Below are 26787 nucleotides of genomic sequence, written 5' to 3' on the forward strand. Positions count from 1 at the left end.
GGAGGCCTCCCTGGAGGAGGTGTCACAGATGGTTTGAGACTTCCTGCCCAAGCATCTGTGAGCAGGGGTCAGGGGCGCTGTGTACCTAGGGGACAGTAGAGGCTAAGACTGGCTCATTTTAATTTCATTTACCACAATTTAAAATATCCTCCTCAAGCCTTGGCAGGTGGAATTCCCACAGTGGGGAAGGGCCTTCTCTGCACCTGGGCCTGATAATTAAAAGGGAAGTGCTGGCTTGCCGAGATTGCATTACCCAGGCTGATTGGATGGAGGCGAGTCTGAGATCCCCGATAGCTGGGGTCATGGGCCCCACCGCTCAGAGCCAGGACTCCCAGCTGTGTAAGGGCCTCTATCTCCCTGACTCGGTGAGGCTTCAGGGTTCTTTAGCATGGGGCTGCCTGAGCAGGGGACAGCAGACGGCAGGCTGAGGCTTCAGCCAGTGGGCACGGAGGCAGACCATCCCTGTCCTGACCGAGGATGGCCATGAATGAAGCTGTCATCATCTCCGTGTGTTGGCTGTGGGGATTTGGGGAATCCTGGAGCCCTCCCCCATAACTGGGAACTCCCTGACTCAGAAGAGTAAGGTGTGGGGGGACCCTGTGTGGAAACTGTTCATCCCTCTGGCTGCCCGGCTCCCAGATGCTCATGGGAACCTCTGGGTGATTAATAATGCTTTTTGCCAAGAGCTTTTTAGCCCCTGATCCCCGGGTTGGCATATCTAATCAGTTGCTCATCCTCCACGCCTGGCACATAGTAAGTGCCCGGCACATAGTAAGTGCCCGGCACATAGTAAGTGCCCGGCACATAGTAAGTGCCCGGCACATAGTAAGTGCCCGGCACATAGTAAGTGCCCGGCACATAGTAAGTGCCCGGCACATAGTAAGTGCCCGGCACATAGTAAGTGTGCAATAAATGGCTACCACCTGGGCTGAGGCCCCAGAAAGAGACCACCTTCCTGCAGCCTGGCTCCCCACAGGGCCAGGAAGCCTCCCCAGCACTACCCCGGCCTGGTTCGGGCCATAGCTGAGCGCTCCAGCTGGCCATTTCCTGACTAGAGCAGCCTCTTCTCCCCTGAGAAGGCCTTTTGTTCAGTTCCTGTGATGCCCCCGCCCAGCCCAGCCGGCCAGACTCTCCCTGGGGCTTCTCGTGGCAGGCAGGCCTGACCTTCTCTGGAGCTGTCACGTTTATTTTCTAATAGTAGTAATAAAATGGTAACAGCCACTTGTTTCTTGAGCCCTGTGCCAAGCACCCCACAGACTTCAGTCCCTAGAATACTCCTAGCGAATGCCAAGAGAACACCAGCCCATTTTACAGATGGGCACACTGAGGCTCAGAGTGGAAAGCCCCTTCTGCATCTCCCAGCGCGGAGGTGACCTGAGGTTTGAACGGTAGCTCCACCATGGAGAGGTCATCTGGGGGTGGGGGCCGGTCTCCAGTGAAGACCCACTGCCTTTTCTATCCGTCCTTCTGGGAGGGGATGACTAGAGTGTGGTTTGGCAGTGGTTCATTAATGCATACAGCTGGTATTTCTAGAGTACCTGCTCTAGCCAGGCCTCTGCCCCTCACTCCCTGTGACCCTGGCAAGCCACACCTCGAACACCTCGTTTTCTCAACTATAAAATGGGCATAATGTTGGGGAATAAACAAGTGATAAATGCGAAATGTTTGGAATAGAACAGGACACAGATAGCATGAACTAGTACCCTTTTTAAAATAAAAAATTATTGCCGAAACCGGTTTGGCTCAGTGGATAAGAGGGTCGGCCTGCGGACTGAAGGGTCCCGGTTCGATTCCAGTCAAGGGCATGTATCTTGGTTACGGGCACATCCCCTGTGGGGGGTGTGCAAGAGGCAGCTGATCGATGATTCTCTCTCATCGATGTTTCTAACTCTCTATCCCTCTCTCTTCCTTTCTGTAAAAGATCAATAACATATATTCAAAAAAATAAAAATAAAAAATTATACTAATAAAAGGGTAATATGCTAATTAGACTGGGAGACCTTCTGGACAAAGCCATGGTGACAGGGCTGAGGCAGAGGCAGTTAGAGGCGATCAGGCCAGGAGGGAAGGGCAGTTGGGGGTTCTCAGGCTGGGCGGGGGGAGGGGGACAGTTGAAGGAGAGCAGGCTGGCAGTTGGGGACAGTTGAGGCGATCAGGCCAGCAGGGAGGGCAGTTGGGGGTGAGTAGGCCAACAAGGGGGGGAAGTTCGGGGTTATCAGGCCAACAAGGGGCAGAAGTTGGGGGTGAGAAGGCTGGTGGGGGGGCAGTTGGGGATGAGCAGGCTGACAGGCAAAGTAGTTAGGGGCAATCTGGCAGGCAGGCAGGTGACTGGTTAGGAGCCAGCAGTCCCAGATTGCAAGAGGGATGTCTAACTGACAATTTAGGCCCAATCCTACAGGAATCGGGTCTAAACCAGCAGTCAGACATCCCCTGAGGGTTCCCAGATGGGAGAGGGTCAGGCTGGGCTGAGGGACAACCCCCTCCACGAATTTTGTGCACCTGTATGTGTGTGTATACATGTATACACTGAGTGGCCTGATTATTATCTCTGAACGCATAATCTCAGTGTATAACCTATATAATTAAAGGCTAATATGCAAATTGTCCCCTTGACTAGGAGTTCATCTAGCAGGCAGGCCAGCCAACTGCCCACGTCCCCTCCCCCTGGCTAAACTGGCTGGACCCACTCATGCATGAATTCATGCACCGGGCCTCTAACACACACACGCACACGCACATGCACTCTCTCTCACTCTCACTCTGAGTGGCCAGTTTATGCTTTCAGAGATCATAATAATCTGGCCACTGTGTATATTTCAGAGAGGAAGGGAGAGGGAGAGAAAGAAACATCAATGATGAGAATCATTGATTGGCTGTCTCCTGCATGCTCCCTATTGGGGATTGAGCCCTCAGCCCTGGGATGTGCCTTGACTGGTAATGGAACCTGTGACCTCCTGGTTCATAGGTTGATGCTTAACCACTGAGCTATTTGGTCAGGCTAGTACCTTTTCTTATTTTTGTTTTTTTATTTTCACCTGTGGCTCTTTTTCTTTCTTTTTTTTCTTAATATATTTTATTGATTTTTTACAGAGAGGAGGAGAGAGGGATAGAGAGCTAGAAATGTCAATGAGAGAGAAACATCGACCAACTGCCTCTTGCACACTCCCTACTGGGGATGTGCCCGCAACCAAGGTACATGCCCTTGACCGGAATCGAACCCGGGACCTTTCAGTCCGCAGACCAACGCTCTACCACTGAGCCAAGTCAGCTTCAACCCTGTGGCTATTTTTCTGACCACCTGGTGGGTTGGAGACCTGGACAGGAAAATTGAATGAGACCTTTACTCATTTCTTCAATAACATTCACTAGGAAGCAAGTCTTTTTTTTTTTTTTTTTAATATATATTTTATTGATTTTGTACAGAGAAGAAGGGAGAGGGGGAGGGATAGAGAGTTAGAAACATTGATGAGAGAGAAACATCGATTCAGCTGCCTCTTGCACACTACCTCCTGGGGATGTGCCCGCAAACCAAGGTACATGCCCTTGACCGGAATCGAACCTGGGAGCCTTCAGTCCACAGGCCAATGCTCTACCCACTGAGCTAAACCGATCAGGGCAGAAGCAAGTCTTCATGGGGTGCATTTGGCACCCACAGGGCATTTTGGTGCAGGGGTTTCATCCTTAGCTGTGGGACCTCTGTGTGTTAAGTTTCTCCATCTATACAATGGGAGCAGTTATTGGCAATACCTCCAAGTATTGTCATGAAGCGTGGGAGAGTTAATGTTTTGCAAGGGTAGTTAGAAAAATGTGTGAGGGGTGGCAAGGGCTCCCTTAGTACACACCACTCTTCTGGAGAAATTGGAATGGGGCCGTGGCCTGCCATCGCCTGGGCAGGGACACAGCATGGAGTGGACACAGCTGCAGGGTTTGGCCCGGGAGGACAGGTGACCAAGGGCACGTGGCTCTCCCTCTCCCTCTGCCCGGCAGCTTTTTCTGATTACCTACTATGTGCCCAGGACACTGTGATGTGCAAAAATGTCAGCTGTGTGCACAGCACCCTCCCGGCTGGGGTGTTCTTGATCAGCTCCAGGGTCACCACCGGAGCCTGGAAATGGTGGGGTGAAAGAATCCATTTTTGGGGTTCCAATCTCCATTTGACATTTGAGACCTGTTTTCAAGGACTCTTTACAACCACCGTATGTCATCGATACCATACTGCTCCCAGTGTGACAGACTTGAGTCAGGTGTCAGAGGACACACAACCAGTACATACGTGTGTATGTATGTGAGCATGGGTGTGTCAAGTAACCCCAGGAAAACAGGCATTTCTGTCTGGTTTACTGTTGTATCGCCAAGGCCTACCACAGTGCCTGGCACATAGTAGGACCTCAATAATACATTTTGGGGAGGTGAACGAGCAGCCATGATTATGTGTCCCCAGTGGGGGCCTGAGCCCAGCCTAGTTTAGTTGGAAAGCCAGTCCTGATGCTAACGAGAGCTCCAGGGTTCAGCACCTCGGACAGCAGAGGGTTGGGGGGCTTCTGCCCTGTGATGGCGAGGTACCCGCGGAAGGACATAGAGGTGGGCTAGAAGGAGACCCAGCTGAGGTGGGTGGGCGAGGGTTGGCTGTCCTGACATTCCTCCACCAGAGAGGCTGTCCTGACATTCCTCCACCTCTTGTGAGCCTAGACAATTTATTCCTTTTTATTTCTTTTTTAATATTTGTTTTTATTGACAATAATACACTCTAACATTTAATTAACAATAAAAGCAGCCAACCCTTATTAAGCTTTTCTTTGTTTCTGAGGCCTTTACATTAATTAACTCAATCCTCATACACTCTTATGAGATAGGTATAATCATGGTCCCCATTTTACAGGTGAAGAAACTAAGGTAGAGAGAAAGTAAAGAACTCACCCAAGATCACACAACTAGTAAGTGGTGGTGCTGGGATTTGAACCCAGGCTTTGTGTTCGTTCTCTCTCTCTCTCTCTCTCTCTCTCTCTCTCTCTCTCTCTCTTTTTAAACAGGAGAAAATCAAAGTTTGAATTCATGCTCCTGGGGAGTTCACGTAAGCATGAAATTCCTAAGACAGTGAGGCAACACTGGCTCTATAAGACATTTTTTGACAAAGGAAAAGGGAGGTGGGTCCTGTATGTCCTAAGTGAGAAGGGGCGGTTTACAGATGTTAGGAAGAGCCAGAAGTATGTGGAGGAAAATTCTTGCTAGGCAACTCGGAAACAATGGCATACAGGGTATCTAGCGAACGGTCTCGGTGCTCTTAACCACATTCCTGGAGACAAGTAGTAATTCTTCCTTCAGTACATGCCCCCTGATCCCCAGAGGTCACCGCTGTTTCTGGACGGGTTTGCTCCAGCCGCACCTTTCTTTTTTATTTTTTACTTTTATTTTTTACTTTTATTTTTTAAATATATTTTTTATTGATTTTTCACAGAGAGGAAGGGAGAGAGATAGAGAGCCAGAAACGTCAGTCAATGAGAGAGAAACATCGACCAGCTGCCTCCTGCACGCCCCCTACTGGGGATGTGCCCACAACCAACGTACATGCCCCTGACCGGAATCGAACCTGGGACCCTTCAGTCCGCAGACCAACGCTCTACCACTGAGCCAAACCGGCTTCGGCCAGCCACACCTTCTTGCCCAATGCTCACTCACACTCCGGAAACGGGCAGCCCGGTTTTGTGTGTGTGTAAACAGGATCCCAGTTGGTATTGTTCTGTGGTTCGCTTTGTTTGCTTCCCGGTGTACCTTGGAGACGTCTCCTGTGTGGCGGTGTGGATCTTCCACATCCTTCCCCACGGCTGCAGAACATTCCAGCTGCCGGGTCACCCACTCTGACTGATGGGCGTGTAGGTTGTGACAGTAAAAAAAATCTAAGTTAAAATGACACAATCTGAGAGTGAGGCAGAGCAGTTACAGCTGTGGGCCAGCTCTGAGGACAGACTGCTCAGTTCATTCCCGTGTGACTGTTGAAATTTAGGATTAATTTTCAAGTGGCCATTTCCGCGATTACCGCTTCTCATTTACACATGAAGTTTCTGATCTGCTACCCGCAGGAGCCAACCCGGTGGGTGTGGGTGTGGGTGGGGGTGTGCTTGCATCACTTCCCCATCCCCTCTGGCTGTAGCTAATGTAAATCCTTTCAGATGGGCTTAACCCCTCACCCCACCCACACCCACACGTGATGTATAAAAACTTGCAAAACTCGGGGCTCAGGACGGTTGTCTTTCCTCCTTAGCCGTCTGGCCTAACAAGCCCTCTCTTTAAAGAGCCGGGGCGTTAACACCGTGTGTGACCGGGGTGCTCCGTGGCCGGGTGTGGACTGCGAGCCAGGAAGTCAGTCTGGTCCCGCGTGGGCCGCGCGTTCCGCCGTGGTGCCCGGCGAAGGACAAGCCGCGGCGCGGGGTTAGCGGTCCACCCTCACCTGTCTGCTCACTGCTTGTTGCCTGTCCCCTGTGTCTTTCAGCCTGGCCACTCCACCCCCGTCACCGCCATGAACGGGCCCACCCTGCAGCCCTCCTCCGCGCCCTCTGCCGCCCCGTCCGCAGCCGCGGCCCCGCGGGGCTGGAGCGAGTTCTGCGAGCTGCACGCGGCGGCCACGGCGCGGGAGCTGGCGCGGCAGTACTGGCTCTTCGTCCGGGAGCACCCGCAGCACGCGCCGCTGCGCGCCGAGCTCGTGTCGCTGCAGTTCACCGACCTCTTCCAGCGCTACTTCTGCCGCGAGGTGCGCCAGGGCCGGGCGCCGGGGCCGCCGGCCCGGGACTACCGGGAGGCGGGCCGCGGGCCCCCGGCCAAGGCCGAGGCGCCTCCCGCCGAGCCCGACCCCGGCCCCGCCGCCCCCGCCCTGCCCAAGGCCCGCAGCTCCGAGGAGCTGGCGCCGCCGCGGCCGGTGCCCTGCGCCCTCCAGCACCTGCGCCACAGCCTCCGCCACATCATCCGCCGCCGCTCGGCGGGGGAGCTGCCGGCGGCCGGGGCCGCGGGGGAGGCCCGGGCCAAGCCCAGCCTGGCCCGGAAGCTCCTGCCCTGGAGCCTGGCCCGGGAGCCGCCGCTCGAGGCCCTCAAGGAGGCCGTGCTGCGCTACAGCCTGGCCGACGAGGCCGCCATGGACAGCGGGGCGCGCTGGCAGCGCGGGCGCCTGGCCCTGCGCGCCCGGGGCCCCGGCGGCGCGGACCGCGGCCTGGAGCTCTTCGACCCGCCCAAGGTAAGCGCTGCGCACGCCCCTCCCGCGGCCACACGAGGGCGACACGGCGACCCGAGGGCGGGCCTCCTGCCGCCGCCAGGTGCGAGGGAAGGGCGCACACCCTTTCACCAGGGAGCCTTTCCTCTGAGGGTCATTTGGTGCCTTCGCCATAGCGACTGTTTAGAAATAGGGCAGCCCCAGACCCGGGGGCCTGGGGGGACACGGGCGGATGGAGCCCGGCGGCAGGCCGGCGCCTCGGCTTCTGAGGAAGGCGCCGCCTCAGAGCCCGGCGGCGAGCACCCTGAGCGGCACCCGCAGGCGCGGCCCTCGCTCCCGCCGGGAGGGCCGGGCTGAAGCTGAAGTCTTGTGCTTCGGGCTCCTTCAAAGGAAGGGGTTGACATGTGCCGTTTCAAAATGGCGGCCCCGTGTGAGCTGCACATCACACGGCCAAAATGGCGGCCGCTAGACTCCCTTGTTTGACAGGAAAGATGGTTTCTTCTCCCATGAGGAGCCCACATTGGTCATCACTGTTAACGAGGCTTTGAGGTGTCTTTGGAGTTTGCTGTTTCCCCCCTCATGTGCCGTTTCCGCTCCATCGCGCTGGATGACTGTGTTCGGTTCCGCCGGCAGGCCTCGGGCCCTCCTGGCTGGGACGGTTTCTCAGGTTCTCCTGTTTTTCGGTGACTCCCAGGGCTTTGAGCGGCTCCAGGAGGGGTTGGTAGAAGGTCCAGGGACACCCTAGGGGGCAGGCCAGTACGGGGCCTTGAAGGCCTGTCGGGGCGGGCTCCCGGTGAGCATGGACCTATGGGCCTGGAGGGCACAGTTCAGTTCCATCAGGGCGCCGCCTGGGTGTGGACTCCGTCCCAGTGTGATTCTCTTTCATCACTGATGTTACTCTCTCCCTCTTCCTTCTTCTCGGAAATCAATAAAAAATATATATATATATATTTTTAAAAAGGCCCTGACACAGCCGAAGCCGGTTTGGCTCAGTGGTAGAGCGTCGGCCTGCGGACTGAAGGGTCCCAGGTTCGATTCCGGTCAGGGGCATGTACGTTGGTTGCGGGCACATCCCCGGTGGGGGGGGGGGGGTGCAAGAGGCAGCTGATTGATGTTTCCCTCTCATCGATGTTTCTGACTATCCCTCCCCCTTTCTCTCTGTTAAAAATCAATAAAATATATATTAAAAAAAAAAAGGCTCTGTCACAAACTGACTATGAAAAAACTTGAGGTTTTCTAGGGGTTCAAAACTATGATGGAATTCCTTTGCACTCCCATACTTTGTGGATGTCTTGTTTTCTTTCAGGTTTTAACAGTTGTGCCTTTTCCCTTTGTAACCATCTGAATTCCACCTGTGCAGTATGGCGCAGGGTCCGTGTTCCCACTCCTGTGCTGTCTCTTCTCAGGTGTGTCGAGTTGCTGTGTCCTAGAGGCAGAGCAGTGTGGCTGCAGTGAGGATAACCGAGGGGCCCTAATTTGGTGGTTGGGACGGGGTGTGGTCAAAGAATCCCAAGTGTGGGATGTGCACCTTAGTGTGTGAGCGTGTCTCCCTCTGTCAGCCAGCCACATGGGCTCCTGCCCCGGACTACAGTTCTCTGTTCTTGAACTTCCTGTGAGTGGATCCTCGGCATGCTGCCTTTGATGTCTGGCTTCTTTACTCAGCATAATGTTTTAGAGATGGTCCATGTTCTCCGTGGGTGGTTTCTTTTCACCCTGAGTGGTATTTCCTTGCGTTGCACCCCAATTAGTTACTCTTTCACCCATTGATGGATATTTGGGTCATTTCCACTTTGGGACTTTAACATATAATGCTGTTGTAAAAGCTCAGGTAGCTCTTTGTGTGGACAGAGATTTGCATTTCTCGGTAGAGTCCTAGCAGGGGGCTTGCCAGGTCACGCGGTCATTGCGGGTTTAACTTGGTAAGAAAATTCTAAACCGTGCGTTTCATTTCAGCCCTTCCAGTGGCTGTGCCCTGGCGTCTCACTGCGGCTTTCCTTTGCCTTTGCCTGATGTCTCATGGTCAGTGGGCATTGGATTGGATTCATGAGGCACGTTTTGATTGAGTTGTCTATCTTATTGATTTGTAAGTTTTTATATATATTCTGGATACACTTCCTTTGTATTGTAAATATCTTCTCCCCTATGTGGGTTGGTTGCTTTTTTTCCTTCTTTCTCTCTTTATTGTTTAAGGAGTTACATATGTGTCCTTATTCTCTCATTGCCCACCGGCCCCCGCTCATGCCCTCACCCCCCTGGTGTCTGTATCCATTGGTCAGGCTCATATGCATGCACACAAGCCCTTTGGTTGATCTCCCCCCCTTATCCCTTCCCTCTGAGGTTTGACCATCTGATCGATGCTTCTCTGTCTCTGGATCTGTTTTTGTTCATCAGTTTTTATTGTTCATTAGAGTCCACAAATGAGTGAGGTCATGTGATATCTGTCTTTCTCTGACTGACTTATTTCGCTTAGCATAATGCTCTCCAGGTCCCTCCATGCTATTGCAAATGGTAGGAGTTCCTTCCTTTTTACAGCACGTAGTATTCCATGGTATAAAGTACCACAGTTTTTTAATCCACTCATCTGCTGATGGGCATTTAAGTTGTTTCCAAATCTTAGCTATGGTAAATTGTGCTGCTATGATCATAGTGGTGCATATATCCTTTCTGATTGGTGTTTCTCTTTTCTTGGGATATATCCTAGAAGCGGATCACTGGGTTGAATGGGAGATCCGTTTTTAGTTTTTTAAGGTAACTCCATGCTGTTCTCCACAGTGGCTGCACCAGTCTGCATTCCCACCAGCAGTGCAGAGGGTTCCTTTTTCTCCGCATCTTGTTGTTTGTTGACAGTTGTGAGATGGTACTGCATTGTCGTTCTGATTTGGAAGGCAGCTATGCTCACCACTATACCACCAATGCGGACTGTCGTTCTGATTTGAATCTCTCGTATAATTAGTGACTTTGGGCATGTTTTCATATGTCTCTAGGCCTTCCTTATGTCCTCTTTCGAAAAATTTCTATTTAGGTCCGTTGCCCATTGTTTGATTGGGTTGTTAATCTTCCCTTTGTTAAGTTGTATGAATGATTGCCTTTTTACCCCTTTAATGAAACTGTCTCATTAATATAAGTTCTTAATTTTAATGTAGTGAAGTTTATCAATTTCCTTATGGTTAATGATTTTTATGTCCCATTTATATTTTATTTTTAAAAAGTATTTTTTATTGATTTCAGAGAGGATGGAGGGGGGGAGGAGAGAAAGAAATATCAATAACGAGAGGGAATTATTGATTGGCTGCCTCCTGCACACCCCCTCATGGGGACTGAGCCCGCAACCTGGGCATGTGCCCTTGATCAGAATCGAACCTGGGACCCTTCAGTCTACAGGCAGATGCTCTATTCATGGAGCCAAACCAGCTAGGACTTTGTGTTCTCTTTAAGAAACCTTTGCCTGCTCAGGTCATGAAGTTCTTTCTTGTCTTGTCTTCTGAAGCTTATGGTGTGGGCCTCCCCATTTTGTACCACCATCCACCCCAAATCAGCTGTGTTAGGTGTGAGGGCGGGTCCCAACTCTGCCCGGTGCAGTGCTGTTTGCTGAAGTGCTGCTCCAGCCCAAGCCCGTGTCCCTCTGTGGACTTCCGTCCCATCCGCCAAGTGCCTGCCCCACGCCAGCACCTCAGGCTAAACAGCAAAGCCTCACCTGAGTCTTGAGCAGGTGACTTTGGACTGAGGCGTTAATCCTGAGCTAAGAATCTCTGGGTGTACCAGCAGTGAGAACAGCATGAGCAAAGCCTGACATGGGAAAGTGATTCATACGTTTTGAAGAAAGAATAACAGACAAGGCCAGTTTGGGGGAGCAGAAAGGGGAGACGGGCCATGGGGGAGTGTGTGAGGGCAGAGGCAGCCATGAGGAGTGAGCATTTTATTCCAAACGTAGCCTGAAGCTGCAGATAAAAAATAACTGTTTTCTCATCACTTTTAAAGTCTCGAGGCTGAGACACCACCAAGGGCAAATAATGGCCAAACACATCTTATCTGCACGATAGCGTGGCTTCCCTAGAAAACTTCACTTTAAAAAACTGCCCTTAAAATAACCCTTTGTGGGAAACCAGGTGTCAGGAGTGCAGAGGGCCCGGTGGGAAAATGAATTAGCTCTTTCCCCTCTCGGAGGCCTTAGGCAAGTGACGTCACCTTCCTGAGCCTCAGTTTCCTCCTCTGTACAAGGGGCCTATTCATCGTCCTGCATCGTGGGGCTCATGTGTTTAACTGGGAAGTGTGTCTGCTGAGCGCCTGGCACAGGGCAACTCAGTGTTACCCGCCCTTCGTGTTGTTGTTACGGTTGTCATGGTATTGACTCTGGGGCTGAGAACACAGATTTATCTCCAGTGCTGGTTTGGGTCCCTATCAAGGCTCCTGTTTTGGAAGCCCTGAGGTAGGGCCCAGTCTGAGTCCACAGGGCTCAACATGGTGGTGGAGAAGCTGGACCCGGAGGAGAGTAGCTAGGTCCCAGGCTGCCCCAGGCCCAAAGGGAGCAGTCCTGTGCGGCCTCCCTGTCTTCCCTACCCCTCCGATCCCTCCTCTCCCCCCCCCCGCCCCCGCACCCCCCCGCCGGCAGATAAGGCCCAGAAGGCTTCTGACAGCTCATGGGAGTTGGGTCCCAGCTCCACCTCTGACCAGCTGTGTGACCCTGGGCCTTGTCACTTCCCTACTCAGAGCCTGGGTTTACTCCTCTGTAAAGTAGGGCCATTCTGAGGCTGGGGGAGGGAGCTCCTTGTCACTGGGTGTGTGGGGGAAGGCCACACCTGCAGGAGGTGGGAGACGTCTGTGGCTATTTCCCTCGGTGCAAGGAGGGCAGAGAAGTCCTGTGTTCTCTGGCTGCAGGGGCGGGCGGCCCTGCAGATGGGTGGGAGGTGGGCAGCCTCCCTCCACTGGGCACTGGCCCTCGGGAGCCCAGGGATTGCTTCCACTAGAAGGTGGTCATTGAAGGCCCTTGGTAGGAAGTGACCTTTGAGATGAAACCAAGTGCCAGTCTTGACAGATCTGGGTGAGAGTCCCAGGCTGAGGAAAGGGCAAGTGCAAAGGCCCTGGGGTTGGTCATGGGCCAGGAAACCAGGCAGCCAAGGGCTGGGTGGAGGGAGCAGGAGGGATGCGGTTGGAAGGTGATGGGGCTGGATTCTGTGGGGCGTGGTGAGGATTTTGGGTTTTACACTCAGAGCAGGAACCTGTGGAGGATGTTGGCCCAGAGGAGCTGAGACACTCGCTGGGGCTGCCTGGGGCTTCAGGCATCAGGCTGGCATGATTCTGCCCCTAGATCCTCCGGTCACCATGTCCACTCCTCCTGTGGCACCTTCGTCCACTCTGGTGCCCTGATCCCAGGGGCTCCCCACTACCAAGCCTCCCTCCCGCCCGCCTCCACACACACACTGTTGAACCAGCTCCCTCAAGTCAGAGGGTGCAGAGCACCAGCTCCTGGCCAGGCCTGAGACGCGCTCCTCTACTCAGCAGTTGAAGAAAAATAAGAAGTTGGATTGGTTGCCAATATTTAGAAACACAAAATAGAGAGATCACGTCAGAACCCAGACTCTTGGTTTCTCTTATAGAATCTAGGCCAGTATCATTGCGAGTGGGTTCGAGCCCGGCCTCTGCCCATGCTCAGCAGAGGCAGGCGGTGGGGTGCCAGGGGAGAGAAGATAGAAGCAGCCACTGGCCCGGGGGGGGGGGAAGGGGGCCTGTCCTTGGGCAGAGACTCCCTGGGACCTGGGGGTCCATTTTCAAATGGAGCATAACCAGCTGGCCATGGCCTTTGGGGCAGTTCTTTTGGGCCTCAGTTTCCCCAGGTTGGCTCAGTTGATCTCAACGCTTTGCCAGCCGTGCTGGGTCTGGGGCTGAGCCTGTTTCTCTCACCGGTACAGGGCCTGATGCTGGAGTTCTAGCTCCTGTTGGAAAACACCCTCAGCCAGCAATGACTTGGCCCTTGTTACATACCAGGCGCCTTACTGGTATGTAAGGCGCTCCATTCAGCCTCCCGCAGCCGGGCGGGCGTCTCCGATGACCCTGCTGCACCCAGGGGGCAGCTGGTGCCAGAGAGGGTAGGTGACTTGTCCGGGGTCACTCAGCTCTGGATGGGATTGGAACCCAGGCAGCTGAGCTGTACCTGACGCCCAGCGTCAAGGAGGAGTCACTGTTGGTGGTGGTGCTACCCAGAGTCCCCATCAGGAAAGGGCGTCTATTTTGTGTTCTGACAAGAAAGGCTTCCGGTGCCATCTTGCCCGGAGCCATGTTTTACCTTTGAGGACCCTGAGGCCCAGAAGGGTGGGTGGGTCCCTCTTCACCCAGTGCATGCTGCCCAGCCCGGGGCACCTCCAGGGCCTCAGCTCACAGCCCTGAGTCCTCCCCAGGGAGGTGGCCCGGTGGGAGTCCTGTGCTGGGAGTGGGCAGGAGTGGGCAGCCATGAGGTCGGAGCCCTTCCCGCTCTGCCCCTCCTGAGCTGGGGCCTTGGACCAGTGCCGGCTTCCGGTCGCCTCTGTAAAACGGGAATGGCCGCAGTGCCTGCCTTCGGGGTGGTGGTCGTGTGGGGGAGGCTGCAGACACACTAAGTGCTGACTGGGAGAGTGAAGAACAGCCTGGGCCCTGTACTGGCCCTGCCTTCACAGAGCACATGGTTCAGCCAGGGATCCAGCCTGCGGGACTGGGTGTGTGGCAGGAGGGAGCCTGGGCCCCTCAGCTCCCTGCCATGCTGTGGTCCGCCGGAGCAGGCCGGCTGTGGGCCTGTGGGCAGTAGGTGCTCAGGAAAGAAAGCCTGGGTGGTGCACGGGCTGCCACCTGCCCAGCACCCAGCACCCCCCAGGGTGAGGGCACTGAGCCTTCCTCTCTCGCTCCCGTGAACCTTCGGGCTGCACGGCCGCTGCACCTACTTCACAGGGGGGCCAACTGAGGCAGAGGGTGCGAGGGGGGGCCCCGTGTCCCCGCGGAGAGCCCAGTCCCCGAGTGTGGGAAAGAGGAAGCAGAAAGAAAGGGACGTCCGTCCGGAGGCCTGGCGGTTTCCTCGAGGCAGGAGTGCGAAGAGGAAGGGGGGCGGCAGGAAGCCGCTGCGGGAGGGGCAGCGCCTGGGCTCCCACAGGCCCGGCTCCGGCTCTGCCCTGCTGGGAACGGCTGTGCCCGCACCCTCTGTGCCCCGTCGCCGAGGATGGCCGGGCCCAGCACACATCGCGCAGCCAAGCTCAGCTGCGGTTCTTGTCGCTGTTTTTGACGCGACAGGCACCACATTTGACACAGCCCGGAACCGCCCTCGCCCTGCGGGACGGGAATCGCGGGCATGGGAAGCTGAGGCGCAGGGCAGTAGAGACTGGCCAGCGGGGGGCGGCAGAGCCCGGCCAGGCCAGGGTGTGTTTGGGCCCCGCAGCAGGCGGAGAGACCACCCACGTGCCAGCTGCAGTCCCCTGGCTCCTGTGAGCCAGAGCGACCGAGGGGAGACATCCCCCCAGTCCCTCTCCTGGGAGGCCCCAGGATGACTGAGGGCCCGTCCTCGCTCTGCCCTGGCTGCTCTGGACCCGCGTGGGCCACTGCCCCCTCTGAGTTGTGAAATGGGCGACCCAGGGGCTTCGTCTGGGCCTCCTTGGGGGGAGGAGGAAGGGATGCTGGCGGGCAGGACTCCGTGAGCCCCCCAACCGCACACACAGCCACCCCACCTGCCCCTTATTGGGGTTCCATGTAAGAAAACTGCTTTGCTGCTTAGAAGAAACCCTGACCACGCTGAAACCGCGGACAGATGGTATCGGCATGCTTCCTCTCAGCTCAAATTCTGTGAATCCCCAGAGACTGAAAGGGCCCGATCCCACAGGGAGGGCAGGGGCAACGCGCACTGTCATCCCTCTGCTCGTGGGCCTGCTGCCGCCGCAGCCTCAGGGCGATCCTGTTTTGTTTGTCTGGGGCCTGGGTGTTGGGACCTCACTGTGGCATCTGGGCTGTGACCTGGCCGCCAGGGAGAGATTTGGTTGACACCTCGGCCTCTCTGAGTTTCAGTTTCCCAATCTGGAAAGTGGGGTGTCATTGCTTGTGTTGCTGGGTGATTGAGTCCAGAACAGGCTCAGGCGGCCTGGCACCACGTGTCCCATGTTGCTTAGGAAGCATCGGACCAGAGCCGTCCTGGCCACCCTCCCCGGCCTCGCAGCAGCCTGGCCTGGGCACCGCTGGCGGGGCCGCTGGAAATCCCCCACCCACTTCTTTGTGAATGGAAAGGAAACCAAAACGCAGAAAGAGATCTCTGCCTGAGCGGCCAGCCCTCACTGGTGGGGCGGGGGGGGCTTCCTCCCCCAGGGCGGGAGGGGCCGCCTCAGCTTCCTTTTTGGGGCCCCACATCCCTTTTTCCTCCGTCCCTGAGAGGGCCGTGGACCTCAGCCTCCGAACCAGTGGTTGTATGCGAACTCTGGATTCTCCATCACAGGCTGAACCTGAACCTGCCTGCGAAGGGGGAGGCGGGGGCTGGGGGCGGGCTGTCCTAGCAGCGGCAAAGGGGGAACTTTCTGGAACGAGGGGCCCTGCTTTGTCTCATCTCCGGTCTCCATGCACTCTTGGAATCTAACTTTCCAGGCCTCCAAGTCCGAGTTCCTAATATTTTTGGTTTTGTTTTTTCAATTAATAAAGCTCATGGGAGAAATTACAGAAAAGTAACCGAAACACCACCCACAGCCCTGCTACCCAGAGAAGCAGGTTTCCATTCGGGCAGACGCATCATCATCTTCTTTCCTTCTGTTTCCTTCACTTGCCCCCACACTGTTCCTTCGGCCTGTGCCAGGCCCTGTGTGGGGGCCGGGGTGCTGGCGGGAACTTGTGGGCAAACCCAGCCCTGGGGCGCTGACATTTATCTATACCTGCTTTTTCTCACGTTTTGATAATTTTTCTGATTTTGCAAATACTTTTAAAGACTGTCTTTTTTATTTTAAATGTTGGCTGCAGAGTATTTCATTTTATACAGTTAGGCCATGATATTCTTATCTGTCATTATCTGTTCTCCTGTTTCAATCATTTCTAACTTTTTTGATAAAGTAGATCACCCGTGATGAACATCTTGTACTTAAATCTGGGGCCCATCGTCGATTGTTTCCTTGGGCTGAGCTCCCAGAAGGGGAAGTGCTGGTCGGAGCCTCAGGAGGCCTCTGTGGCTCGCACACTCGCTCGCTCGCTAAGCTTCGCTGAGATACTATTTCCATGCCGTAGACTTAGCTGGTTTAGAGTGTGCAGGGGTTTTCAGTCTCTGCAGAGTTGTGCAACTATCACTGTGGTCTAATTTTAGAACATTTTCATCATCAGAAAGAACCATGTACCCTACCCGTTAGCCGGCACCCCCAGCCCCAGGCACCACTAACCTTTCTGTCTCTGGATTTGCCTAGTCTGTTCTTTCCAGGTAAAGGGAATCAGACAATAAGTGGTCTTTGTGACTGCTTTCTCTGAAACGTTTCCAAGGCTCACATTTCATTCCTCCGTTTGTCCTGACAGATGTGAGGGGGACACTGGCTGTTATGAGCGCGCTATGGACATGGTGCACAGGCAGAGCTTGGGGTACCACAGGCTTTTTTTAACCTTGAATTTTTTTTTCTCTCTCTATTGGTTAAGGTATTACATATGTGTCCTCATCCCTCCATTGCTCTTCTCTCCCCCCCTTCATGCCCTCACCCCCCTGGTGTCGTTGTCTATTGGTCAGGCTCATATGAATGCACACAAGTCCTTCGGTTGATCTCCCCCCTTACCCCCACCCGCCCCTACCTTCCCTCTGAGGTTTGACCGTCTGCTCAATGCTTCTCTGTCTCTGGATCTGTTTTTGTTCATCAGTTTATGTTGTTCATTGCATTCCACAAATGAGTGAGGTCATGTGATATCTGTCTTTCTCTGACTGACTTATTTCGCTTAGCAGAATGCTCTCCAGGGCCATCCAGGCTGTTGCAAATGGTAGGAGTTCCTTCCTCTTTACAGCAGCGTAGTATTCCGGAGTGTGGGCGTGCCACAGTTTTCTAATCCTCACCTGCAGCCACAGGCTTTGTGCTGGAGGAGGTCTCCTTGCTTTCGGTGAGAGTTTTGTGTGGGCAAGTGCCTTGTTTCTCTGGGGCATCTGTCTCAGAGTGGAGGTGCTGGGTTGTATGCGAACTCTGCAGAATGAACCAAACTGGTTCAAAGTGCTGAGCCGTTTAATCCTCCCGCCAGCACTGAGTGAGGGCTCCCGTCTCCCCCTTCTCACCAACATGCTCGTCGCTCGTCTTTCCATTCTGCAGTCCCAGCTGCTGTCGCTCTGGTGGCTCCAAAGTGGAGCGGATCTCCTGTGCTTGCTGTCACCTCAGTGCTCGCCACAGTCTCCACACAGCTTTCCAGGAAGCTGGTACCCACCATCTTCCCCTCGCCAGCGGGCCACCTGGGCGTCCTGGTGAAAACCTCTGCCAACTTCCGGGTGAAAAGTGGCTGTCTTGTCCTTTCTGATTACGAGTGGAATGAGATATGAGGTGTAACTCACATAACATAAAACCTACCGTGGCAAAGTGCAGCTCATGGGTTTTAAAAAATATATATATTTTATTGATTTTTTACAGAGAGGAAGGGAGAGGGATAGAGAGTTAGAAACATCAGCTGCCTCCCGCACACCCCCCACCGGGACCCGGGACCCTTCAGTCCGCATGCCGACGCTCTAGCCACTGAGCCAAACCGGTTTCGGCAGCTCATGGGTTTTTAATACGTTCGCTGAGGGCAACATTTCCATTCCCCCCCCCCCCCCCCCCCCGAAACCTGTACCTGTTAGCGACATTCCCGCTTCCTGTCCCACCCCAGCCCCTGGCAACCACTAATCTACTTGCTGCCCCATGGATTTTTTTTTGTCCCTACAGATTTTAACTTTCCTTTTTTTAAAAAAATTGTTTTTCTTATGTTTCTTAGTTGTATGCATTTTTTTTTGTGGTTTGTAGGCCATTTACTCTGCCTTTTTCTTGTTGATTGGCAAGAGTCCTTACCTGACTTAGCTGTCATGAAGCAGATCTCCCAGTTTGCCACCCGACTTTTCAGTTTTGATCCTGAGTTTCTTGGCTTACGGAGGCCCTGAGGCCTGGACAGTTAAATACAATGACCTTTTCCTAGATGGTTGCCTTCTTTGCTTTTTCTGCTTAGAAAGGCCTGGGATCTGATAATTACTTTTTGCACTCTCTATTTAATCCAGCTGGTTTTTATTCTTTGGGACCAGTGTGATTTCCTGTTTTGTTTTGTTTGTTTGTTTTTATGTCAATGAGAGCCTGTGTGAAGACCTGCCACATAATAAGTGCTCACTAAATGCCGGCATCAGGCTGTGCCAGGCTGACCTTGGCAAGGTGCCATGTCAGTGTGGTGGCCGGCCTGCTGACCTGGTCAGTTTCTGGGCTCCTGGCTCTCGCCCTCCTTGCTTGTCAGCTCAGCCTGAGGCTGCCAGCTCAGCCTTCCTGGCTTCCGTCCCGCAGCCCCTCAGGCGCGGGGCCTCACTGTCACCTCTTCTTCTGAATCATCGTTCTTCGAAGGCAGGCGCTGGCCACCCTCCAGGGCCCTAGGGGACCGTGGTGGTGACGAGCCCCTCTCCCCTCCAGCACCCACCACCGCCGAGGCCAGTGACGGGTCATTTGCTGTTTTTTAACCACAACGTTTCCACCCTCCACAGGCGAGCAGCAGACTGGGGCCCCGCCAGGCTGCAGTCTGTCTGGCTCTGTAGCAGGGCTAGGAGGCGGGTACCCGTTCAGGTCCCACCTCCCAGCTCCGGGACCCCTGGCCCTGACACCCACTGTGTTCCCAGACTCCTGAGGTCCACCTGCTTTCCCGGGTGCGGGCTCCACAGAGCCGGGGAGAGCAGGGGTGATGCTGGGCGCTCCCCTCGCTGCTCAGGGGCCGGGGCACTCGGCATGGCCTCTCGGAGTCAGGCTTCCCCTTCCGTCTGAAGGGCGGCCCTCAGCCCAGCCCTCGTGGCCGCGGCGTCCCCGCTACTGAGGGGCACAGCGGCAGTGGGAGGGGAAGGCACAGCCTGGGTGAAGGGCTGGGTGGGGGACAGCGCGCTGGCTCGGGCTCTGGCCACATGGGGCGGGGCTGGGGAAGACTCCTGGCAGGGAGGATGGGAGCAGGATGTGGTCACTCGAGGTGTGGGCTGGACAGCTGATGGGCAGCGGGCAGTGCAGTGGGGTCTGGCTCTGGGCTCCCAGTCGTCCAGGGCCTGTTGGGTGCTGGCTGGATGCCTCCAGAGGGGCCACTGTGGTCCGGGGGCCGCACGGATGGGTCATGAGGCTGCATGCTGAGCACCGTGACAGCCACTCGCACGGCCACTCAGCTCCGGGTCCGACCGCTGTTCATCCCAATGGGCCTGAGCGCCAGAGGGCTGGCCAGAACTGGCCTGTGGAGGGCACAGCGGGCGCACAGGTGGGGGGAGGAAGGCAGGGTGTGGGCAAGCGGCCGGCTCCTTCCAGCCCTGCAGGCTCTGTCCTAGGACACCTACCGGAGTCTTAGACCTCGGCCTGGACGCCTGCACCCTGAGGGGGATGAGATGAGCGGTGATGGTCGGTGGGGGATTGGTTCCTTGGTTCCCCAGTTCAGTCACCCCACCGTGGGTGTGGCCCTCTGGGCCGGCTCAGACCGGAAGTCCGGCTGGTCCCACAGCTGGCTCATCCGCCCGGTGCCGCACGCATCTCAGGAGGGCGAGGCGCGGGTCCCAGCCCGCTGTGTGGTGTTGGGGGGCTGTCTCTGCCTGTGGGGGAGGTTGCTCCAGCGTCTGAGAGGGCTTTGTGTCCCCGGTACTGACCTGTGGGGGGTCTCCATGTCTCTGAGGGGCTTTGTGACTCACTGGGAGTCTGTCTGGCGCGGGGGACCCCCTGGCCTGAGGGGAGACTCCCTGGAGGTGGGGCTTCAGATGAGCCCCCACCGACTGTCCCCGCGTCCCGGCAGCTTCTTGGCCCCCGAGGGCCCAGCACTCGGTCCCTCCGGGTGTGAAGTGGGTATATTTGGGGATCGGTCCCCCCTTCTCCTCGGCTCTGGGGAGGTCTGTTTCTGGCACTTGTGGGGACTCTCACTTGCGGAGAAAGGGGAGAAGCTTCTCTCATTCCTCTCCTTGTTCCTGAGTGGAGACAGGGGCACAAGGCAGCGGGGGCAGCCCCAGAGAGGTGTGGCGTGGGGACGGGGAGTCTGGGCCCCTGTGAGTGCCCGTACCTGGAGGCTCGCTGTGTCCCTCCACTTTCCCGGCCAGGAAGCGCCGCACAGAGAAGGGAAGTGATTTGCTCGGGGGTCACACAGGAAACCTGCCGAGGCGGGCCTTGGAGGAGGGGCTGGCGGCCCTCGCTGGGGCAGGGTAGGAAGTGACCTGTGGCCTGTGGTTCCAACATTCGTTCAGTCTGGCTCCCTCCCTTCAGCTTGCCCCCAAAGGCGCCTGAGAACAAGGGTGAGAGATCACCACCCCCCACGTCTGCCTCTGCTCCCCATGCATCCGAGGGCTGCGGCCCCAGCAGCCACCCGCTACTCCCCATCCACCTGACAACTTCTGAGGACCTCTCTGGACACCAACCTCCGATAGCTCTTTCTGGACCTCATCCGGCGCTGGGCCCTGCTGGGAACGGGCCGCTGTCCTTCCCCACCCCCAGAGGAACTCCCAGCAGCTGCCTCATCAGGAAATTATGGCCAGGCCTGATAAGCCCGAGCAGAGGGAGAGGCACAGGATCGCACTCAGCACAGTGCACCCGAGAAGGCTCCTGGAGGAGGGAGGTTTTCTCGCCAAGACCTGGCCTGGGAGAGCACAGGCCCTCGGCCCTCAGCCCCATCCTCTGGTCCTCTGTGGCCGGGACAAATGATTTTGTCTCTCAGCCTCCATTTTTCCATCTGTAACATGGGCAACCATGCTGGTGTGAGCTGTTCTCCCCTGGCCAGCTGGAGCCCCGGGGGCCCAGCCAGGACCCCCATCCTTGCCTGACCCCCCTCCCTGGAGTGTCCCTATCACTCCTCCTAGCCCTCAGTGGGTGGGTGTCTGCCGTGGGCCGTGCTGTGTCCCACCCATCCCCAGCCCCATGACACTGGGCACCGGAAGGCCTGTGTATTTGTCGTGGGGATAAAGTTGAGTACGCAGACCTCACCCGGGGCTGGGTGCTACATCTGAGCAGGCACTGTGCTCAGAGTCGGGGATGCCACACGAAAAGACAAGTCCCCATGGAGCCTGCTCACAGGCAGAGAACGCAGTGAAGGAACCAAAGGGCTGTGGGTCGGTGACTTATTCAGGGCCGGCCTTCCTGAGGTGACACTTAGCGAAGACCCGCATCGGAGAGGAGCCACATCTGTGCAGATGGGGCAGCACTGCCGTGCCTGTGGCGGAGGGAGCGGCAGGTGGAGGCCCGGGGCGGGGTGTGCTTGGTACACGGAGCAGCAGAGGCCGGTGCGGCTAGAGCAGAACGAGGAGTGGTTGAGGTCAAGGTGCGAATCAGGACTAGACTGAGCAGGGGCGGTGGGCCACGCAGGGACTTGGGCTTCCTCACTTAGCTCAGTGGGCCCACAAGTGAGTTCTAGCAGAGGCGGGTGGGGGAGATAGGAAGCAACTTGGTCGATATTTCTGGGTGTAGCTTTTCAGGGGGCTCAGGATACCGTGTTTGGACCCCTCACCCTATTGGAGAGGGGGTCCCTGTGAGCACTACCGTTCTGCCTTCTCTGTGCTCTCCCTCCCCAGGTCTCCTGGGCTCCCTGGTACCGGTGGGTTTCCGTGGTCGCGGGCTCGGGGGCAGGCTCCAGGCCAGCTGGTTGTGATGCTCTCCACAGGTTTCCTCAGCCTTGTCTCAAACTTGTGAAGTGGGGGTGAAACACCAGCCTCAAGGGCTGTGGGAGTTTATGGGCGCCCCCACTGATCTTCAGGCAGAGATGGCCCAGAGCAGGTGGTGAAGGTTCCCACCCAGTGTCCCCAGACAACACCAAGGATTGTCTTGCTCTGGAACAAGGACCTTCCTACTTCTGTGGTCCAGCACCTCTATCCCTTGATATGCTCTTTTCTGGGAAAATTTCTGAATAGTGCTGCCTGTAGATTCAGCAGTCCAGAAGCCACTGGGAGGCAGCCCAGCACACGGCAGGTGCTCACTGAAGGGTGGTGTGAGGCTGTCAGCGTCACGTCCAGTCACAGCAGACCCCAGGCCTTTGTTCTTGGTGTTGCCTTAGTCTCCAATGCCTTTCCCTCACCTTCTCACTCCAGGGCAGGGGCAGTGGACAGTGGCCTGGGGCGGGGAGACTGGCTTCCTAAGGCTCATCCCCACCTGGGGCCGCTCCCGGGACCTTTCCAGACCCACTGTGAGCGCCTTCGCACAGGTGGCTCTATCGCTGCTCTCTCATGGGAGGGTGGTGGCACAGTTACCCCTCTTCACGAAAGTGGGGACTTGGGCTGGGAGAGGTGAACTGCTGTCCATGAGGCAGAGTTTTGACTCAAGGCCAGAACGAATTCCCAAACCCTAGAATGGGAGATTGCTGGGCAGCAGTTGTGCAGGCTCCAAGGTTTCTGAGCAGGACACGGGGTGGCCCAAGTCCAGGGAGCACATGGTTCCTCTGCTCCAGTTCTCACAGCCTTCAGTGGACCGCTGTGTGCGAGGCTGCTGCTCCTGGAAACCCCTCTGCACTGGCTGAGGAAACTGGACAAACTTGTGGCAGTGGGATTCCCCGAGCGTCCCTGTAACCCGACTGAAATCCTTTGTGGGACAAGGCAGGGCATTTTCTCTCGTGTGGTATTTAGAAACATCGATCAGCTGCCTCCTGCACACCTTCTACTGGGGATGTGCCTGCAACCAAGGTGCCTGCTCTTGACCAGAATCAAACCCGGGACCCCCAGGCCGACGCTCTATCCAAGAGCAGGTTAGGACTCGTACTTTTAAAAGGCTGTTTTGATACCAACCAGGAAGACCTGAGTAAGCATTTTCCATAATGTTGCATGTTTGCTCATCCATCCAGGCAGCACCCATTCTGGTGCTGGGCTGGCGGGACCGAGCTCTCTACGACGGGGACCTGGAATTTGCCGTGTCTGAAAGTTTTCAACCCCCATCCAAGACCTACCTTCCTCCCCTACTCCTGGCAGGTGATCAGGCCCTGCCCGTGGCCGCCGTGTAAGCCGAGGCTGCAGTGAGTAAATGGAGGAGCCAGGCTCCAGGCCACAAGATGCGCTCGAGGGCACCTCGATTTCCAGCTTCTTGTCCCACCACTGCCATTTGTAGGAGAGGGAGGGCCCCAAAGCCCTCGGAGAGACAACACTGCCAGGGCTGGTGTGGCTGGGGGATTCCAGGTGGTGGCTGGTTTCTCCTCAAGGATTTCACTCAAGGTTAAAGGCCCCTTTAGTGGCAGGCAGGTCACAGTGGATGGACAAGCCATTGTGAGGGTCCACCCTGCCCACATCAGACTGTCTGTGCCAGGCCCTTTGCTGCGGAGTTTCCCGCAGAGGCGGCAGTCAGGGCTGGGTGTGGGCCAGGCACAGGCCTGCTCCTGTCGAGGGGTTCAGCATAAGCTCCCCTTTCCCGCTCTGCCTTACAATAACCCAAACCCATGGGGACTTGGGGACCCACGTGCTTCCCCGCCTCAGGACCTTTGCCAAAGCCAAGTGCCTGGTAGACTCAGTCCCGCTCTTGATGCCACCTTGTTGGCTTTCACTGCCTCCCACCTGCCAGTCTCCTTCCTTTTGGGGTGTCCAGCTTCCTGGAATGGAAGCTCTGGGAGTCCCAGGCTGGGGGGATCTTGTTCCTGCTGGGGCACCTGGAGCTCAGTGAGGTCTTCTCTCTGCCAGCCAGGGGCTCATGTGAGGAGGCAGAGTCGTCCCTGGAAAGCTGGAAGGGCTGTCGCCTCGGCACTCGGGGGAGCAGTGGCGGGTGCAGGAGGAAGGTCTGCTTCCCCCTCGCTTCCCTCCCTTCTAGGCAGGTCCCCTGGGGTGGAGGAAAGCGAGGATGAGGCAGCGGTCCCGCCACCTCCAAACGTACCAGACGACAAACCCAAAGCCAGCACCTGCGCTGTCTTAGGTAGTACATGGAAGTTTCTGCCCAGATTTAACGGCCACTGAACGGACTGTCCTCCCAAAGCTCCCCCTGCCCTCCGGCTCCTCCACCTTCCTGACCTTTTCAAAACAAACTCAAGCACAGTCACAGAGAAATGTTTTATTTTGATGTAGATTGTCTTAGGCACGTAATAGGTGATGTAATCTCACTGCAGGATGGAAAGGAGCATGGTGCACACGCTCGGGCAGGTGGAGAGGGCGCTGCATGCTGAGGGTGGTCTGAACCCTAGTCCTCTGCCTCCGCAGGGACCCAGCTGGCTGGCCTCGGGCCCCAGCCGGCCGCCACGCTACCCTGCGGAGAGAGGGCTGTGAAAGGCGGAAGCACACGGGCAGGGCTATACTGAAGTGGCTGTTTGTGTAAGGTTTACAGAACCTTAAAGCCTAGAGGGCTGTAGCCCAGGAAGGTTAGCTGTGAAGCGCAGGGTCGTGGCAGAGCTGGTTTGCATCTTTGTCTTCCTAGCAGCGAGCACAGCAAACAGTGGGCTGTTCCCACTGGCATCACAATGGCCACAAGAAAGCAGCCAGCTTTGGGGGAACTGGGTCCCAGGAGTGGACGCTGCAGGAGGTGGTGGGTGAGGTGACTGCTTGCAGCACTAATGCCTGGAGCGGCTTTGCCGTTTGGTCACCTAAGCACGCTGCGACTCGGGTGGGTCCAGAGAGCAGCAAGACGGGGACTAGAGGGCCTGAGAGCAGGGGACCCGTTCTCACCCAGTGGCGGGTGGCGGGAAGAAGCACGGTCATGCTCGGCCTCAGGAAGGTAAGGGCCAGGCCCGCAGGTGCAGAGGGGATTCTCTTCCCACCGTTCCCCCTGGTCAGCAGTTCCTCAGCTGCGGGGCGGAGCTGGCACGGAGGCCCCACACTCAGAGCGAAACCAGTGGCTTTGCTGCTTAATCTCTACACTCGCTGGGCTGGGCCCGGGGCCAGGCCTGAGTGGAACTGAAAGGGAGACTGGGCCTGTTCCCCTCTTGGCCTGGCCCACTTCCTCTCAGGGATCTGAGGCTGGAGCCAGCAGAGGAAGGGGGTAGGCAGGACCAAAGCAGAAGGAACTAGCCCCCCATCCCTTACCCTCTGTAGACAGGAAATAGGCTCTGAGACTGGCTGGCTGGCGCTGCCAGGGGCGCACAGACCCCACACCTGACTCCCAGGCTCAGAAACGGGGGTACAAGGAAGGGATGGGGAAGAGAAACTGGGTCTGGGGTGTACTAGCTGTGCAAGCCCTCCATGCTCTGTCCCCTCAACAAGTGATGTTAGCGAGACAAAGGGAGTGGTCCCCACAGCTGCGGTGGCCCCCGACGCTGCGTCCAGCAGCCAGGGCAGGACTGGGACCTCCAAGGAGACCTGCTGGGCGGGCCTGGACTGGGAAGCGCCCGTGTGTGGCCAGCCTGCCCGCTCGCTCCGTGTGGGAAGGACGGAGGCAGGCAGTGGCCTGGGTCCCAGCCTTGTCAGAGGCGCCCCGTTCCTGCGTGCCAGCACGGTGACGCACAGGGCTTTGGGGATCAGCCTCTGGGCAGAGAGAACCCCCCAAAGCTCACCGCTTGTTCCCACCCCGCCCCGCGTTAGGGGCTGTGCTGTTCCCAGGTGCGGCCCGGGGGAGAGCGGCTGGAGGCGGGGCTTCCTCTGGCCAGTTCCCCACTCCTCAGGCTCTGTCCGCCGTCTTATCTCCTGTGGTCTCCGCTGGAAGCAGCCAGCGACATCTCATGACCCTCAAGAAACAAGCTTATCACAGGAGAAAATGGAGGCGGTAGGGGGTGCCCCAGAGCCTCCTGCCCTGGCCAGGCTCACTCGGTCCTGGAAGAAGCTTTTGCTGGCAGAGGGCTTGGGGACTGTTTCCCACCTTCTCTGAGCTGTGTGCGTGTGCGTGTGCATGGGCCCACTGTTTTGCGAAGGTTTCAACTGCTGTAACTGGGACCAGCTATGATGGCAGGCTTTGCCCCTTCAGGCACATTGGCAGAAGCCCCAAAAGCCTGTGGCTAAGCTGCTCTGCTACCCTCCACCCTCTAGCCAAACCTTGTCCTGAAACTTGCAGGCAGGACAGCTTGGAGAGGTTTGGGAAATTTGAGGTTCTAGCGTTCAAAGCCAGATCTTTCCTTCCTTGGCAAAGGGCTTTACCTCCAAAATTGGCGCTTCTTCTGGACTGTGTGGTGATGCATCTTCCGGGGTGGCTGCCCGCCCCGAGACCCATGCTCGTGGGGAGCTGACGGAAGGGGGTGAGGGGAGCTAACGCCGTCACAGTGACCTGGGACCCTAGCAGCAGGGCAGCACCAGGAGGAAGGTGGCCGGGCTTGGACACAGATGCCCCCTCTGGGCTGTTCGGGGTTTGGCTGCATAAGCTCTGCTCCCCAGTGGGGAGAAGCAGATGCAGCAGGCAGGCATGTGCTGTGCTGGAACGGTGCACCCCCAGGTGAGGGGTTGGCTCCGAGCCCACACAGGTTTCTGGGGATCTCAGGTTGTGAGGACAGCGCTTCAGAGGCTAACGGAGGGCCCTCTGTGGGCCCCTGCAAGGCAGAACGCTAACTTCCTCCAGACGTGGGGTGCCTGCTCAACAGAAAAACAGAGGCCT

General features: G+C 56.7%; 2 protein-coding genes across 4 annotated transcripts in view; one reads left to right on the plus strand and one right to left on the minus strand.

The window, feature by feature from the left end:
* Positions 1–26787, plus strand: part of SH2B3 (SH2B adaptor protein 3) — a 33276-nt gene that overhangs the window by 4719 nt on the left and 1770 nt on the right. For both annotated transcript variants that reach the window (XM_036449329.2, XM_036449326.2), the window contains exon 2: positions 6488–7222. In XM_036449329.2, the coding sequence (XP_036305222.1) occupies positions 6515–7222 (708 nt within the window). In that variant the 5' untranslated portion in view covers positions 6488–6514. The remainder of the gene's footprint in view (positions 1–6487; positions 7223–26787) is intronic.
* The window catches only part of ATXN2 (ataxin 2), a 91828-nt gene continuing 89360 nt past the window's right edge, over positions 24320–26787 (minus strand). Inside the window, exon 27 of one of the 2 annotated variants that reach the window (XR_004989999.2) lies at positions 24320–24519. The gene's annotated coding sequence lies outside the window, so the exon portion shown is untranslated. Of the gene's footprint in view, positions 24520–25049; positions 25068–26787 lie in introns of those variants that run through there. The other variant, XR_004990000.2, reaches the window with a different exon arrangement.

The sequence above is a fragment of the Pipistrellus kuhlii genome, unplaced genomic scaffold (assembly GCF_014108245.1).
Source record: "Pipistrellus kuhlii isolate mPipKuh1 unplaced genomic scaffold, mPipKuh1.p scaffold_m20_p_20, whole genome shotgun sequence".
Taxonomy (NCBI): Eukaryota; Metazoa; Chordata; class Mammalia; order Chiroptera; family Vespertilionidae; genus Pipistrellus; species Pipistrellus kuhlii.